Source organism: Chenopodium quinoa, unplaced genomic scaffold, assembly GCF_001683475.1.
Source record: "Chenopodium quinoa cultivar QQ74 unplaced genomic scaffold, ASM168347v1, whole genome shotgun sequence".
Lineage (NCBI taxonomy): Eukaryota > Viridiplantae > Streptophyta > Magnoliopsida > Caryophyllales > Amaranthaceae > Chenopodium > Chenopodium quinoa.
Window position 1 is genome coordinate 30,590 of NW_018743002.1, and position 16,911 is coordinate 47,500.

At 36.1% G+C, this 16,911-nt stretch overlaps 2 protein-coding genes across 3 annotated transcripts; both read left to right on the plus strand.

Moving 5' to 3' along the window:
* The first annotated feature begins 922 nt into the window (after positions 1-922).
* Positions 923-10,527, plus strand: LOC110729795 (peptide methionine sulfoxide reductase A5-like). 2 transcript variants are annotated; one of them, XM_021909570.1, is made up of 4 exons: positions 923-1,343; positions 9,353-9,465; positions 9,551-9,695; positions 9,857-10,527. In XM_021909570.1, the coding sequence occupies exons 1-4, from the start codon at positions 1,038-1,040 to the stop codon at positions 10,052-10,054; spliced, it is 762 nt and encodes a 253-aa protein (XP_021765262.1). In that variant the 5' UTR covers positions 923-1,037; the 3' UTR covers positions 10,055-10,527. The 2 variants fall into 2 exon arrangements, with proteins under 2 accessions (XP_021765262.1, XP_021765264.1); XM_021909572.1 differs by having other exon boundaries at positions 1,234-1,343; positions 9,370-9,465.
* An 830-nt stretch (positions 10,528-11,357) lies between these two features.
* Positions 11,358-16,043, plus strand: LOC110729796 (peptidyl-prolyl cis-trans isomerase Pin1-like). Its single transcript, XM_021909573.1, has 2 exons — positions 11,358-11,815; positions 15,638-16,043. The coding sequence occupies exons 1-2, from the start codon at positions 11,581-11,583 to the stop codon at positions 15,760-15,762; spliced, it is 360 nt and encodes a 119-aa protein (XP_021765265.1). The 5' UTR covers positions 11,358-11,580; the 3' UTR covers positions 15,763-16,043.
* Positions 16,044-16,911: the final 868 nt, after the last annotated feature.

A 16,911-nucleotide genomic window follows, 5' to 3' on the forward strand; every position in this document is an offset into this window, starting at 1 on the left:
GTTAAGGAACGGTTAATCGTACCATTAAGGAACGACTCTCATTTTTTTTAGTTTTCGACATAACGGTTAACCGTATTGTTAAGGCTAAACGGTACGATTAACCTATTATGCCCATCCCTACATGGCGGGATCATGTCCTCCCATTGTGTTTTAATATGCTATGGGCCTGTTCACATTTACTGAATTGAGCTTAACTGAACTGAACTGATAGGAGCTAAACTGAACTGAATTAATTGGAGCTGAACTGAACTGAGCTAAAATGACTATTTTATGAGAGAAGGAAATTGAGAGTTGAACTGAACTGATTGAAGCTGAATTGAAATGACATATGTATGTATAGATATTTACTCTCTTTATATCTCGAAAAATTTGCAAATTGCAGCCATTTAAAGTTCGTATTTTGCAAATTGCAGCCATTTAAATTTTTTTTTGCAAATTGCAGCCCAAAAGTTCATATAAATTGTAAATTGCAGCCCGATTCAATTTTTTCATCGGTTTACAGGTTCAAAAATCTTCGGTTATGGTTTTAGGGGTCATTTTAGCCCTTAGGGGCCCGAAGTGAGCCGGAATTAGCAAAAAAAATAACGTAAGTATCTCGTTTTGTGTAACATAAATGTATCGATTTGTGGGAAATTGTAAATATGAGACGCTTACGTTATTTTTTTGCTAATTCCGAGCTCAATTCGGGTCCTTAAGGACTAATATGACCCCTAAAACCTTAACTGAGAATTTTTCAACATGTAAACCGATGAAAAAATTGAATCAGGATACAATTTACAATTTATATAAACTTTTGGACTGCAATTTACAAAAAAAAATTTAAATGACTGCAATTTACAAAATATAAACTTTAAATAGCTGCAATTTGCAAATTTTCCTTATATCTCTAATCTCTAAATTTTCATTTCCACCTACCAAACACCACATGAGAGTTCTAAATTTTCATTCCATTTATCTAGTCCGTTGCCCATGACTTTCTAATTTCTAGTCCCTCCACCAACTCTCCGACCCTTTTCTCTCTTCTGTTAAGGTTTGAGATGAATCGGAAGGCAAAAATAAGAACCATAACTGCATTAATATCTCATTTTCTTTTACTCATTCTCGCCGGGTTTCTTTTTCCGGCTCCGGCAAAGAGCATCCGGCTCCCGGATCGAATGCCGGAATTGACACCTCCCGCCAACCAGCCCTTGAAAACCGCCGTGTTTGCTCTCGGTAGTTTCTGGAGATCTGATGCTATTTTTGGTTGCTTGAATGGTGTGGTTCGCACCACCGTCGGCTACTCCGGTGGCTCTAAGTCTAATCCTGAGTATCGCAGTTTGTCCGATCACGCTGAATCTGTACAGGTCCTTTTCTTCCTTTTTATCTGTCATCTTCTCATAATTTTTACTTCGTGTATTTAAATATTTTTTTGTTTAATGTTTGTGGTATATAATTATGTTTGGGTATTGGATATTTATTTTGTAAAGACTTAGCTTCCTCCAATAATTTGACATTCTGTCCATGCTCGAGGACCAGCAAAATCTAAGCCCAACCTTTGACATTAATGGACAATCAACCCAAATTCAATCCAATCAAACCAAATTATCTGACAACCAAGACAGCAATAGGGCAGTAGTAAAATCACAATAATACCAACAATAATCGGAAGAAACAACAATGATCAACATACGGATTGTATGTGGAAAACCCCTGCGATGTGAAGGACCATAGGACCATTTAAGGAGTCCACCCTAGCTTCTCTTATTGATAATTAAGGGTAAAATAAGGTGTTGTAACCATGAAAATAATATAGAAATTAGGGCAAAAATACAATACTCCATTGTAGATCTCATAAAAGTTGTGACGCGTTTTACGGCTGCCCTAGAAGCGTATTTCGCCACCACCGGTACGAGGCTCTTAGTGACGAATGCTCCCCAAGGGTAAAACATCTACCTTCCAACTCCGTACCCCGATTGGAAGGTTGGAATTACTTCAAGAACTGCTGAGGTCTCTTTAGGAATGACTTTGTATTTATTGTGTTTAGGGTTTCACAATACTTTTTGTGTTTATAGGTTATGAAAAGGAATCAAGAATAAGGAAACAAAACCCGGCCAAAACCGAGTTCTCGAACCCTTGCCCAGTCAGGCGTGACTAATGCAGGCCAAAAATCTTGATTTTAGGCTCCGCCCGGTCTGCCCGGGCAAGACAGCCCTACCGGGCGCGCGGGGTAGAAAACAATACGGAGTAGTTCGAAGCCTTGCCCGGTCTACCAGGGCAAAGCTGCCCCGGGAGGGCAAGTGCGATACGACAACTACGGAGTCAACTATCTTGACGAGTAGTCTACTTCTCACCGCCCTACCCCCCTTGCCCTGAGAGGACAAAGCAGGATAAAGAGGACAAAGCAGGATAAAGAGGCTTATCATCAAATAGCTTAATACAATCGATCGACTTGAATCTTTCGACTTGCATTACTCCCAACACTCCGGTGGCTCTAAGTCTAATCCTGAGTATCGCAGTTTGTACGATCACGCTGAATCTGTCCGGGTCCTTTTCTTCCTTTTTATTTGGCATCTTCTCATAATTTTTACTTCTTGTATTTAAATATTTTTTTGTTTAATGTTTGTAGTATATAATTATGTTTGGGTATTGGATATTTATTTTGTAAAGACTTAGCTTCCTCCAATAATTTGACATTCTGTCCATGCTCAAGGACCAGCAAAATCTATGCCCAACCTTTGACATTAATGGACAATCAACCCAAATTCAATTCAATCAAACCAAATTATCTGACAACCAAGACAGCAATAGGGCAGTAGTAAAATCACAATAATACCAACAATAATCGGAAGAAACAACAATGATCAACACACGGATTATACGTGGAAAACCCCTGCGATGTGAAGGATAAAGACCACAGGACCGTTTAAGGAGTCCACCCTAGCTTCTCTTATTGATAATTGAGGGTAAAATAAACCCGAATCAGAGTACACAAGGTTTAACACCCACCCAGTGCCGTCTCGGACATTTTTGGGGCCGAGAGCAAAAATCGGAAAAGGGGCCCTAAACAACGAAGACTATACATAATCAACCAACTAAATATTTTATCCTTATACTGTTGGATTAATTATTCGAATTATTTGTTTATTTTTCTAGCCACCATATCGAGGTGCCGAACTGCCAATGTGCCATAAAAAAAGAGATGAGAGGAAATGAAGGCATGATAAAAAGTACGAAGTACTACGTATTTGCATGTTGTGGGTATAAATCTGAAAGAATAAATAAGAAAACTTATAATGTAATGTAGATGAATATTTCTTATATTTATCTATTTTAAAAAATCAAATTTATTTACTGTATTTAAAAAAAACTTAGATTATAAAGAAGTTTGCTGATGATACCACAAGTCTAGATTGACGTTAATAGCAAAAAATTCCTTACTATATGATAAGTGTATAGATATACCTGACAATATAATCAAAATTTCCACACCATTTGATGGGCTTGGCATTAACTTTATGAGATCAGGGCCGTTGATTAGCTGGGCCCTGTAACAAATTTCCCCAATTCTTTATAATTCTCTTTCTAAAGTTCTCTCTCTGAAAACAAGTTTTGAATTGATTGTATTCACCTTTAATGGAGTTCATCATCTTCAAGCTCTCAACAGTCTAAAATTTATTAATGTGTGGCCTATCAGCGGGGCATGTCACTTATGCTGCTCCCCCTAATAGCCGGCCCCGCACCCACCACCAACAACGAACAACTAGAGATCGAAATTAGAGAGCAAAATAGTAGAATTCACCCAAAAGACAGAACTGAAGACAATTGTGACCAAACTAGAGCTCAAAACGGTGATCCAACTGTCCTAAATGAAGCCCTTCATGTCAGGAGTAAACTATCAAAAATTTGAGCAGGATCCAATGGTGAAAACTTTGACAACAATCAGTTTTGGAGAGGCTGCCCACAAAAATCCAAAGGTGGAAGCTCTTTACAGAACCCTCACTCTCTCTCTATTTTGTGTGCATAATATCTTCAGCCACTAGTTGCCTACGTGGTCACTTGTTTACCACAAGATTTTCCATCTAAAGCTTCCAAGAGAAACCTTAAAAGTCATCCCAAAATCTTCTAGGAGGAGCCACAACTTAAGTCCCTAAATTGGACTTAATTCAAGCTAATAAAATGAACCAAGTAAATGGACCAAAAGAAGCTACATCTTACTACCAATTGGGCTGGACCCCATTACAAAAAAGGCCTCCTTCGAATTGCTATCCACTTCTACATGGAAATCGAGATAGGATTCTAGCATAGGTTGATTAGGTTATTCAAATTTTAAAACTCCAAGAAATACCTTTTGAATTTATGATGCACATTCTATTAGATAATGACATGTGATTTCCCCATGTTAATAATGTTTCTAAATAGGCTGCAAATTTCTTTCAATTAACCCTTTAATACCCCCAAGGCCCAAGTTGAATCATTACTTTGAGAAAGAACAAAGTTTTATCAGCAAAGAATCACCTGGTGTCTTGTTGAGATCTTTAAAACTGCTACCATGTTTAATGTGTGTACGTGGTTTGTCAATTATTTTGGAGCTAACAGTTAGCATTTTGAAATTCTCTTATGATGTCCTTCATGACATTTTTTAGCCTCCTCATTAAACACTCTGATATCACTTTGTATGAAGTGCTGCATAAGTTGGTTGGCTGAAACATTGTTACTAATTGTGGCCATGTCTTCATTGGAATGAGTGTCATGTATGTCTCATTCATTTCCTGAAGTAGGTACCCACATTTGAGGAAGTTCATCACTGTTCATTTCACAAGATATTGAAATCCATTTTTTGCGAATGTTAGGGGAATGCCATTGGGTCTTGGTGGAAAATTGTTTCTTTGATCTCTTTCATAGAAAAAGGTTTATCTTAAAAAGTAAAGTGAGCATTAGTTAAAATAGGAGCATCCTCATGAGTCGTGGCTATTACTTCGTTGAGGAGATTTGCGAGGCAGTGAAGAGATCTATGATCTAAGTAATATTGGAGGAACTCTTGCTTTATTTTTTTTCCCTTCCGGTGCTTCACGAGCCATCTCTTTTCTTTAACACTTTATTTATTCCTAATTTTTAAAAGCTACACATATTTAAAAGAACGAGGTGATTTGGTCTCCTTCGGCAATCAGTCTTACAATGTGCTTCTCGGATAGGTGACATTTTCTGTAAGTTGATTAGTTATTCCCATAAGATAAACTTGTTGGCCTTTCTTCAATCTAGATGATTATCCTTTTTTAAAATTTAGGCACCATTGTTTGCAAGCCTTTATTGTTGCTCCAAGTTTTCATCTTATAATGCCTTGTTTATCCAAATCTCTTCTTCATTCAGTTTCTTGCTTTTTCACCATAATGCTTTTTTAGGACTTTTCTTTAAGTATTCTAGGCTCCAGATAGTATTATTATGTTTCTATTAATTCAGTGTTCACTCTTAAAACATTGTAATTTTAAAATGAAGCTCTTTAAGGAGCAAGTAATTATTGAAATCCAAGCTTCCTACCAAATATTGCCTATCTCTTTAATACCTACGTGTTGTAAGTTTTTATATATGTTGTGCCACCACATGTTTCAAAGCACCCTATCGACTTGCAATTGATTTTTTTTTGTCTTCGATCCATTTGTACTCGCCTCGACTTGCAACCCTATCAACCCTTGTCTCCGCTGTTGTCGCATATATCCAAGAGTGTCCATTATCCTTGTTTTCGCTTGTGTTGTTGCTCACTTGTCTAAAGTCCTCGTTATGCTAAATGAAGGCTAATCTCTCCACTCTATTTTGTGCTATAGGCTTTATCTCTTTGATTATTCCTTCTCATTGTTTTTTTAAACCATGTGTAGGCAACTCCATGAAATGAGATATCTAAAAGTCTATAGTATTTTCCAATTGATGAATGCATGTGCCCTTTGTTATTAATAGGTTTCCTCCGAGCTTTCGGTAATTGGCTGAAATTGTTAGTTGTCACTAACTTGCTAGGTGAGGCCAAATTAAGCTTCTTAGAGTTCTCTTTTAACTATGTAAAGGGGATCCATGGATGCACAACTATTAGAAATTAATCTTTAATTTGTCCGAATTGGTACAAAAAATCCTTGATATATATATATATTTTTTCATTTCATAGTATTGCTACTTCAGTCCTAGAACTTTAACAAAGCCACAATCCATTTAATTCGTCCATCCCACTACAATCTGACAACCATCAATGAGAAAATGGGTTTCAGAGCATTAATACTGTACTTGGTTTTAGAGATACAATTGTTGAGAAAGCCAACCACTTAAGTAAATGAATTGTAAGGTTAGTGGCTTTGGGCTCGCTTCGGTTTGCCTCTTTGAAGTGAGGCACACAAATAATACAGTTTAAGAAATTTGCTTACGTGGGCTTTAGGTTCGCATCTCTTAGAGTAAAAAAGCCATTCTATCCTAATCGCCTAGCGCCTAAAGACCTCTACAATTCCTACTTAGCATTTTCATTAGTGAGCGATGAGCTGCATAGATGTAGCTTCCTCACCTAAATCTTTTGCAACGGGCTGTAGGTGCTTGATCTCCACCCATTTTAGAATCAAAAGTGCTCTTCCTTACGACCATGTGTCTTCGCTAAATCTTCCTCCTCTTTCTTGGTTCCTTGTCACTTGTTCCTTACTTGGTCCTCTATGGCTCTGTTTTGCGATTTGATTTTTTATTGCTCCTTGGTCCTCTATGGCTCTGTTTTGCGATTTGATTTTTTATCTTCTGAGTTCTTCTTTTAGTTGTTTACCTCTAGAGGTGCCTTGATTAACGGCTTAAGAGGAGTTTGTAGGTGAAGAAATGGATATTGGGCTGCAATCTCTCTTCTCTCTCTCTTTTTGGGTGCTTCTTTTTTTTTTTATTTTTTTTATTTTTCGTGTTTTGGATTTTGTGGTGTTTAGGTGGGCTTTCATGCTGTTGGTGCAAGTGGATCTTTTTTGGGTTGGTAGGGCATACTAATCTATTGTGGGCCTAAAGCTAGATCCAAAGGTTAAGTCTCCGAAAAAGGGTTAGGGTAGGTTGGCATTTTTGGTAATGGAGGTGGAAGGTGGGAGATAATTGGGTAATGTTGGATTTATGTTTAGTTTAGGGTGAGTATTTGAAGGCTGAAGAGGGAGAGGGAGTTTCTTAGCAAAGTTGGCTGGAAGGTATATGGCAAAGGAATGAAATCAATTAATTGCCTTTAAACATGGGACAAGAAGTATAAAAATACCAAGTGAAGTTTCGGAAGGAGAACAAGAATATCCCTTAGGGCTATTATTATGGTGTTAACTTGGGAAATTAGGTTTAAGAATTTAGGAGGATATTGGGAAGGGAAATCTCTGTCAGTTGGAGTTATATAAAAGGGTACTGTGGCGTCGATGGGCCTTCCATTTCCTTGAGCCTTTCCCTTGTGGCTGTCAGAGGTGCAAAGAGTTATGATTGAGCTAACATCTCTTCCTTCTTGTTTGGCCCGAATTAGGCTGATTTCAGGTAGACTGAAGGGGGAAAAGATCATTCCACTTTCTTTTTTATAGGCACACTAATGATTTCCACAGTTTCATACTTTGAAGCAGCCTTGTTGAGCTGTATGGATAAATATTTCATTGGTTCTTTGTGGGAGGAGATGGCTATGTTGCGAGGGTAGTTAATGCTCCGCCTCTCCGAGAAAGGTTTCTTCCAATGGTAGTTGGTATCATTTCTGTCAGTGTCTGATGAGTCTTGTCATAAATTTTTAAGCATTTCCCTTCCAGATTCTCAATGTCTGTATTTGGGAGGACACGGAAGGCTCCTCCTAGATACATTCACTAGTGGGTAGGGTGGAGATCTTTGATGTAATTGATGTTATGGATGAGGTTGAGGTTTGACTTTCTATTTTCTCCACTTGCTTAACTAATAAGCTTATTTCTGAATGCATGTTCCTTCACTTGCCTGCAGGTAAAGTGTGAAGGGAATTTTCAAACAGGTAAGGTGTTAAGGGAACTTTCAAACTTTTCCCGACATAAGTCAAGGTTGTGGATTTTGGTAATTGTAGATGAATAACTTGTCTTTTATGACCTATCCTTCCACAAGTCGAGCACAAAATAAAGACCTCTTTGTATCTGATATGGATCCACTTGAAGCAATCAGTTTAGAATTCATAGTAGGAACTTGCGATTAAGGGAGATCTAGGGGAACCTATCTCCGCTTTAGAGAAACAAATTTATACCCAGTCGTCTCTGCATTTTTCGGCTGGGGAAGGGGAGGGGGGCTGCTTCGGGGTGGGAGTTAGGGATGGTGGGCTGTTTCCGGGGTGAGGGTTTGGTAGGGGGGCTGTTTTGGGGTAGGGGACAGGGAAGGGTCGGTTGACACAAGTCCAGTGACCTAGTGTAACAGGTTTGGTTATCTGGTAGGCTTGATAAAAGTAAATACCCCTAAAGCTGAGATTATTCAAGAATAATACATAATTAGGATTATGAAAGGAAAATTGCCCAAATTTGGGATTAGTAAAACCAAAATTTCCTAACTATATGTTCTTTGTTTCTTTTGGGGTTCATATTCTTTTCTTTTTTTTTTTTTTTTTAAAAAAAAATTTATGCTTCTTGAATTTAGCCTTTATGTTCATTGGGTGCGCAAATGAATATTTGTAATTTCGAAGGGAAACTTGCGGATTATGCGTCTACAATATTGTCTCTATCAAGGATGTGTTGGCTACGAAGTTGAATTACTAACCTACTTCCACCCTATGGCTTCGTTTGTAATCCAGTTGTACTGGATTGTTTTTCTAGAAAAGTCTCTTTAGTCTATGACCTTCCCCACCACTGTCATTTGGTACAATTTGACACCATGCAATATATTTTTGGCCCCATTCTCCTGGGGGCATTGAGTAACTTATTAAGTCTGGGGATGGATTCGGGTAGGCTTTGACACAAATATGTTACGGATTATGGAGTTTTGTTTCTTCATTTTCATTATGTATTGAGATTATTGGGGAAGGAGTTGTTCAAGGGGTGAAATTGAAGGGAGTGCTGTAATTGCATATTGCATAATTTTTGTACTACATATGAGGTATTGGCTTTGACCCTAATGTGGGATTTAGTTTCCAAAATTGTTAAGATCTTTTTTTTTTCCTTGGGGGTGGGGGTGGGGAGGAGGATTGAGTGGAAAGATTCTAACTTCATGACATATTAAGCTCTTTTGAAATTGAAAACCAAGAAAACAGTGGATTGATGCATTCAACTTTGGTGTCAATAAAATAGAACTGTTGGGAACTAGGTGGTGTTCACTTTAATTCCATTGCTATCTCTTATCATGGCGAATGTGGGTTTTCTTTTATATATCTGTTACGTACTAGATTTTTTTTTTTTTTCATGATTTTTAGATTGAATATGATCCCAGAGGTATAAGCTTCCGAGAACTGTTGGAGGTCTTCTGGTCTAGTCATGATTCAAGGCAGGTTTTCGGCCAGGGTCCTGATGTCGGTAACCAGTACAGGTGAATTTTTGTGCCCCGTCAGAAATGGACTTGCTTCATGCCTAATAAATTTCTTATCACTCAGAGAACTCTTTGGTGTTGACAGATCTGTCATCTTTACCAATGGTACGAGTGAATCTAGATTGGCAGCCGCCACTAAGGAAAGGGAGCAGACTAAATCAAAGAGCAGTATAGTTACAACCCAAATTCTACCCCTAGGAACCTTTTATCCTGCTGAACCTGAGCATCAGGTATTGCATGTTTTGCTTACTCTATGAAAACAAGATTTGCAATAAATGTTGCTTCTGTAGGTTGTTAATGAGCCATCTGTATGGTCCATAGTTACTCTTCAGTGTTAGATTTTATTATTCCCTTGAACTGTAGCTGATTAGATGCCTTGCAAAATTTACAGAAATTTGAGCTCAAAAGAAATCCTTTTCTTCTTCACTTGATTGGCAATTTGCCAGAGGAGGAGCTCGAGAAGTCAACCTTGGCTGCAAAAATGAACAGTTATGCAGCAGAACTCTGTCCTCGAAGGATTCAGAAGCAAATTGATGCCAAGATTAATGACATTATTAGTAAAGGCTGGCCTGTTTTGAGGGAAATATAATATTCATGCTGTGTACCATACAGCACAGAAGGATTCCCTACCCCCATTGAGTTTGACAAGTTAATAAGGTTATAGCGATTCAGATATGAGTACCAGTTAAATAATGTGTTTGATTGTAGATGATCTGATACTAGAAGCTTTGACTGCAGGTCAGAAATTTATCCTTCAAGGCACTCTAATTAGAGCAAATTAGCAATGTAGGTAGGTTACCTGCTGAAATTTGTTGTAGAATAGGGTTTCTTGTGGAATGCATGTATATCTCCTGTCAAATGTATTGTTACTGTTGTACATGCTCTATGCACCTGATTGTTTGTAGGAGTACTAGTAGACTTGTAGTGCTTATCAGGATTCAATATAATATGCGTATCAATCATTGTCCGTGGCAACCTTTGCTCACATAAGCAATGGACATCATTCTTAATTATTTATCGTAGCTACAATGCACATATTTTGAAAGGACATTAATGGTTATGGGAACCTGCTGATGGTGTTTTGTATGATAAGTTATAGTTTTTGTTTATTTATTTATTTATATTTATTATTATGTTATTCTTATCATTTTTTTACTTAGTGAAAGGTAAAATAAAATACTACACTGTGGATTAATATTTTAAATACTAAACTTATTAAGTTCGCTGTTTTAAATAAATAGATATAAAATGTGCATTGACAAGCATGAAAGTCTAAGCATTGCTATTAAAAAAGAATGTAATTAGTAATTACATAAAGATCATTATTCATTATATTAATCCTTTATTCTATTTTAATTGTAAGCATTTTTTTAATAATTACTTTATTTGCGAATTACTTCTTGAACACCTGAATTTCCCTATTTTAAATACACAATAATTAGACTAAACCCTCGTGTTTAAATAAATAAAACGTTTTGACTTTGAAGAAAGAAAAAGTTTTTTTGGGACTATTAGGGCTTGTTCATATTTACTGAACTGAGTTGAACTGAATTGATTGGACTTGAACTGAACTGAATGAATAGAGTAATGAATTTTTTATGAGAGAAGAAAATTAAGAACTGAACTGAAATTAAATTGATGTGAACAGGCCTTAGTAAAAAAAAAAAAAAAAAGGTAGAGATCATATTATTAAAAAATAAACACGGGTTACTAAAATAGGAAATGTTTTATTTAAAAGGGAGTAACACTACATTATATTTTAACTTTTTTTTTCTTCACATCTGAGAGTAGAGGGGGAGGTTAGAGAATACCTTTACTCCATGACATAATTGTAGTTTAGTGAGACTCGAACTTGTAACTCAAATTCACAAGGCGAGTTCCAAAGTAACACTTTAACCGGAGAGGCGTGTCTAAGCCACAAATACACAAAACACAATTCCACACATTCAACAATTTACACAGATCCAAGCCATTGCTCTCTCGTAACGAAGCAAAAAGACGGAGAAGGGGAAAATAGAGTCGTCAGGAAGGAAGAGGAGGAAGGAGGGTTCAATCGACGAAGAGAAAGGGAAACACCATCGCCGTCATCAACGCGAGCAGAAGAAGTCTAAGAAAATGGCAACGAAGCAGCAAGTTAGGGCATCCCACATCTTGATTAAGCACCAGGGTTCTCGCAGAAAGGCTTCCTGGAAGGATCCAGAAGGTCGCGTTATCCTTAATACTACCAAAGAATCTGCTATCTCTCAACTCAAATCTCTTCGAGACGATATTCTTTCTGGAAAGGCCAACTTTGAAGATGCCGCTTCTCGAATCTCCGATTGCAGCTCCGCCAAGCGTGGCGGCGATCTAGGTCACTTTCCCTTTTTCTCTTCTTTTTCCTCTTGATTGTGATTTTTTGGTGCTGTTTCTCTGTAAAACCCTGTGAAGATGATCTTGCTATGCGTGGAAACCCTAGCTATTTGTTGTTGTTGTTGTTTTTTTTTTTTTTTTTTTTTTTTTTTTTTTTTACTGGAATTTGTTCGATGTTACTGTTAGCTACTTATTAGATTTGTTTTGATATAATTTCAAGCATATTAATGGTTGATATAATTCTTTCGTTTTATGAATAATGAAACATGTCAACTAAATAGAAATAAAAAAGTACTTGATTCTCATTTTAATGCACTTCATCTGCAAATTATACACAAGTTGTGTGGGTTGATTTTATGTAGAAAGCTGGAAAATAATAATACTCAAGGATTTATTTAAAGGGGGTTAGTGGTGAGAAAGCCCACACCACATAATAGGAAGAGAGTGCGGAAAAATAAAGCTAATGGGAAGTTCCACATAACTTGAGTTGGGTGGGTTAAGTTTCAATTTTAAGTAACAAGAAGATTTTTTGTGGATGTCTAAAAAGGGAATCAATGAAGGTATTTTGAAGGTGGAGGATGTTTGACTCCAACAACAGTATTGATATTGTTGTGCGTACATTTATGTATGAAGATTTGGGTAGTTTTGTAATTGTAAATAATGCATTCAATTGAATACTTTTATTGTTCAAGTTGAACGTAAGTGCACTTTATGAAGAAATGAAAGAAGGAAGGGATTTACTTATCTGAATGCAATAAACGAATATTTATATAATTATTATATTAGTATGCTTGGTCCTTGAATCTATCATCAATTGGATCCAAGGATGCTAAGATAACAAAGTATGTCTTCTGTTGTATGCCCCTAGAATTAAGAGTTACTCGTGGGGTCGCATGTGATAGGAATCTTATTATAATAGTGTATAAGGCATGACAATCCTATATTTCCTTCGCTTGATGTGATGAATGATGATTGATGAATCACTTGCCAAATTTTGACAACTTTGAAATAGTTGAAACACTTTTCGGTTTTACTTTAATACTTTATGTATTGTAGTATCTTATTTGATTTCAACCTCACCCTTAAATTCATTCTTAGGGGGTGTTTGGTATAGGAATTTTAGATGTAGGAAACGGATTCAATTAAGCGTTTCCAATTGTAGTTGTTTGATATGTGTTAAAAGTAACAAATACTCTCTCCTAAGAGTAACAAAATCTCCCAATTTTTTACCCTTGACAAACTAGTGGAAACAAACTACGTTTCCTTACTCAATCACTAACTACTCAAATTGTTTCCATTCTACTAGAATACCAAACATATACTAAAGGTAATGTATATCATTACCCTTTTCCCTACTTTTTTGAATCCTTTCCGTTTCATTTACAATATTTATACCAAACACTTCCATAATGTTTAGATGAACATAAATCCATCAGCCCCCCTCATCCGTTTCCTCTACCATTGTCATTAATTCTCTACCTCCATTAAGGATTGTCAATTTTCATCCTCTCCTCCCACAAGCTTCGTTTTCACCAATCCCAAGCTTCACATTCACCTTCACCTTCACCAAAACCCACATCCCTCACCAAATCCCACACTCTTTTCCCAAACAAGTGCCCACTTTCGAAAGCTCCTAATATTAGGCAAACATTACTGGATTTTTTGTTTTCTATCCCTATCTTCTCCTTAATGTAGTTACTTCTCTCTAGCTTTACCTGTTTATGATTGGTGTACATACTATGGTGCTTTTGATGTGATGGATTTAAGGGTTATTGTTGGTGGTTTATGCCTTTTCATGTTACTTCTCTCTAGCTTTACCTGTCTATGATTGGTGTAGATACTATGGTGCTTTTTCTAGTGGTTTGTGGTGGGCTACTGGCTGTGGGTATGTTTTTGGTAAGTTGTGTGGGGCGGTTGTGACTATGCTAAGGTGTTAATGGTGTGGAAGTGTGGCAATGGTTGATCTGATATTGAGGTTAATGGGGCTGTTGGTGCTTGTCACTATCGGTCTAAGGTATGGCTTTCACATTTTTTACTGGAAAATTTGTACCTGAAACAATGATTTTTTTTTTCTTCCCAATTTTAGGCCTTATGGATATTAATTTATCTCTTCTCGTCATTACATAGTTTATAAGACGATTGGTTTGCATTTTGATTAGAGTTGTATCCTATAGCTATGATTCTTCCATGTCTCTATAGTGCATTGGTGGGGCGTCGGTGGCAGGCAGCGGGTTTTGCTATTTCTATATGTTTTGTTATGAAAAACTGGAAGAAGTGTGGTTTTAAAATATTTTCATATAACTTGCCAAATTAATTCTCTGTTATCTCTTAGGCAAAGAAAAAGTTGTCACAGTAAAGATTTACACTCTTTCTTAGATAAAGTTCGTTAAATGATTGATAGGCCCCCTTTGGAACAGAGTAATAAACCTGCTGGTTACCTTATAATTTGTTTGATAAAGAACTACTTTAATGAAGACTTTCCTGATTAAAAAGTGAGACCTGCCATTTAGCTTAGCATTGATTAAAAGTGAGATTAGTGGTCATTGCATTACATGTTTTATGTAAAAAACGAATTAAGCGAATTGTTTAACTATGGAATGAGATGAGATAATATGTGTATTGGATCCATGAACTTAAGCTATGAATTAAGCTAAGCCAATAGTTGACCCCTCCTTCACTTTTAAGAGGTTAATAGTTTCACCTTACAACTATTATAACAGACTACTATACCTTTGCTCATCATCATGTATATGGATGATAATTGTTAAACTTTTCATTATTGCATTGGTTGTTTAGTCCCTCCTTTTATTGATCTCTATGCAATCTTCCTCTCCATGACAGCATCCACAGAATACTAAAAAGTAAAAAGTATATTAGTCGTTCTCTTGATGATCTTTCTCCTCCAATAGTGGAAGCTGACATATTCTATTTATTCTAATTTAGTATATAGGGGTGATTAGTAACGAAACATTTGACAGAAATGGATGATTTATATAAAAGGGTTTAGTGACAGTAATGAAGTAATCAATTGAGATTGAAATGCTGATGTTATTGAGAATACATTAGAACTTAAAAAAAATAGAAGAATAATAGTACTCCGTATGAAGGTGAAAAGTTGAATATATTCTCAGATTTTATTTTTTATTTTTGGTCAGTTACAAACTTCATTAGTATGGAAAATAAATTATAGCTACTCCATCTATAATTATGGACATTGTCAGTTACAAATATATTTTGGGCCATTCATTAAGACCATTGAATTATTTAGCATAATTCAAGGTAAAAATTAATCTATGATTAATGAATCAAATAATGACTTGGTGGTAAAAATTGCTATTGTTATCACACTGACATGCAATTGCTTATTTGGTGATCTATCAATTACTAAAGTGACACATGGCAGAATAATACTCCTTGCTTTGTAGTTTTAATAATACTATTGACTATTGATTGATTGATTGATTGATTGATGTGAAGAGTTTAAAGTTATTGTGGAACTGTTACTTTTGAAAACTTAAATATGTTTTCTTACTAGAATTATAACTTACAAGCACAATTGACTGATCTCAATGATTGCAAATGAATAGTTCCTCGTGTATATTGTGCATGCTATGTATGTTTTGGTATGTTCTTTTATTTTATTGTATACACTATGAAAGGTTGTGCATCTATATGATTTTTCTTTAAAATGGTTCTCGCTGTATCTATGTGCTTTAGCGATGTTCAAGGAATTGGTCCAAATATCTGAATGTTTTCAAAATGATCAAGTGTACTCAGAGCCTGTCATGATCTAGACCTTTCAATTCCATGGATGTATTTGCAGGTCTTTTTGGTCCTGGTCAGATGCAGAAGCCTTTTGAAGAAGCAACATTTGCTCTAAAAGTTGATGAGATAAGTGACATTGTCGAGACTGACAGTGGAGTCCACATCATCAAGAGAACAGAGTGAGTTGCTCAAGTGACAAACAATTACCTACCAATGTTGTTCAGCCTGCCTGCTGTTCTAATTGTGTGTTGTTTAATTGACTTGAAATTTTCAAGAAGATAAGTGCCTTTGTTCTGATGAACTCTAGATGGGATTTAAAGCTGGACCATGTTGATCCAGTGATAATGGTTCTTTACTTTCACATGCTTGGTTTCTTTTTTGTTTGAAAAAACTACTGTAGCTTGTTCCTTTTTTTACTCCTATTTTATCATTAAAGATTTGGTCCTTTTCTTTATTGATAGTAACTCATTCCATTCTTTTTTGTTACCCATTGGCCAATTCGTTTCCTGAAACTTTCTACGTTGCCAAAATTTACCCTTTATTGTCATAATCTGAAGTTGGATAAAGAACATAATGGATATACCTAGATTTGATATTGCATTGAAAATTTGAAGGACATTACAAATTTGCTTTGTTGATACTCAAAATGTTCTTATAACTAGGGCGGAAAGCTCGCGAATTGCCTAATGGATATAGCATGTAATGAAAGATTCTTATATATTCATGATATAAAGGCTGATATTCTTTGAATTAGAAAAAAAATTGAAGTTGATTTTACTTAAAATAAAGGCAAAATTAAAACTTATAATCCCACTTTTGACTCATGTTCTCAACCCTAACCTACTCTTGCGTATTTTGGAGATAATTTCACCTTTATACTCTATTATCAAAATGAGCCTTTTACCTCTTAGTGAAATTGGTAACTTGTTTAGAAGGTATTTTTCTATGTGTTGTTTTCTAATTGGTTATTATTAAATAAAAAAAGGGAATAAACAAAAAAAAAGTGGGTGGTACCATCCAATTTGCTTTAAACCGGTCAATTTACCCATTCAAAACTTGCACCGATTTCGTGAACTCAAACCTACCACGGACATTTACGACAATATTTATCTGTTATATATGATTCCAAAAGGCATTATATGACCATGAGATGTATTCCCTAGGGCCTCAAGACTTTTCGCCACCGGCCCCGTGTCCTCCGAAATTCCTCAAAAAGCGTAAATAATAGCCTTTAATATTGGAATTTTTAGAACTTTTTTCGCCTGAAAAAAAAAATTGCCTAGATGTTTACTATGATCCCTAATACCCACCGAGAGTATAATTAGGTGGGTG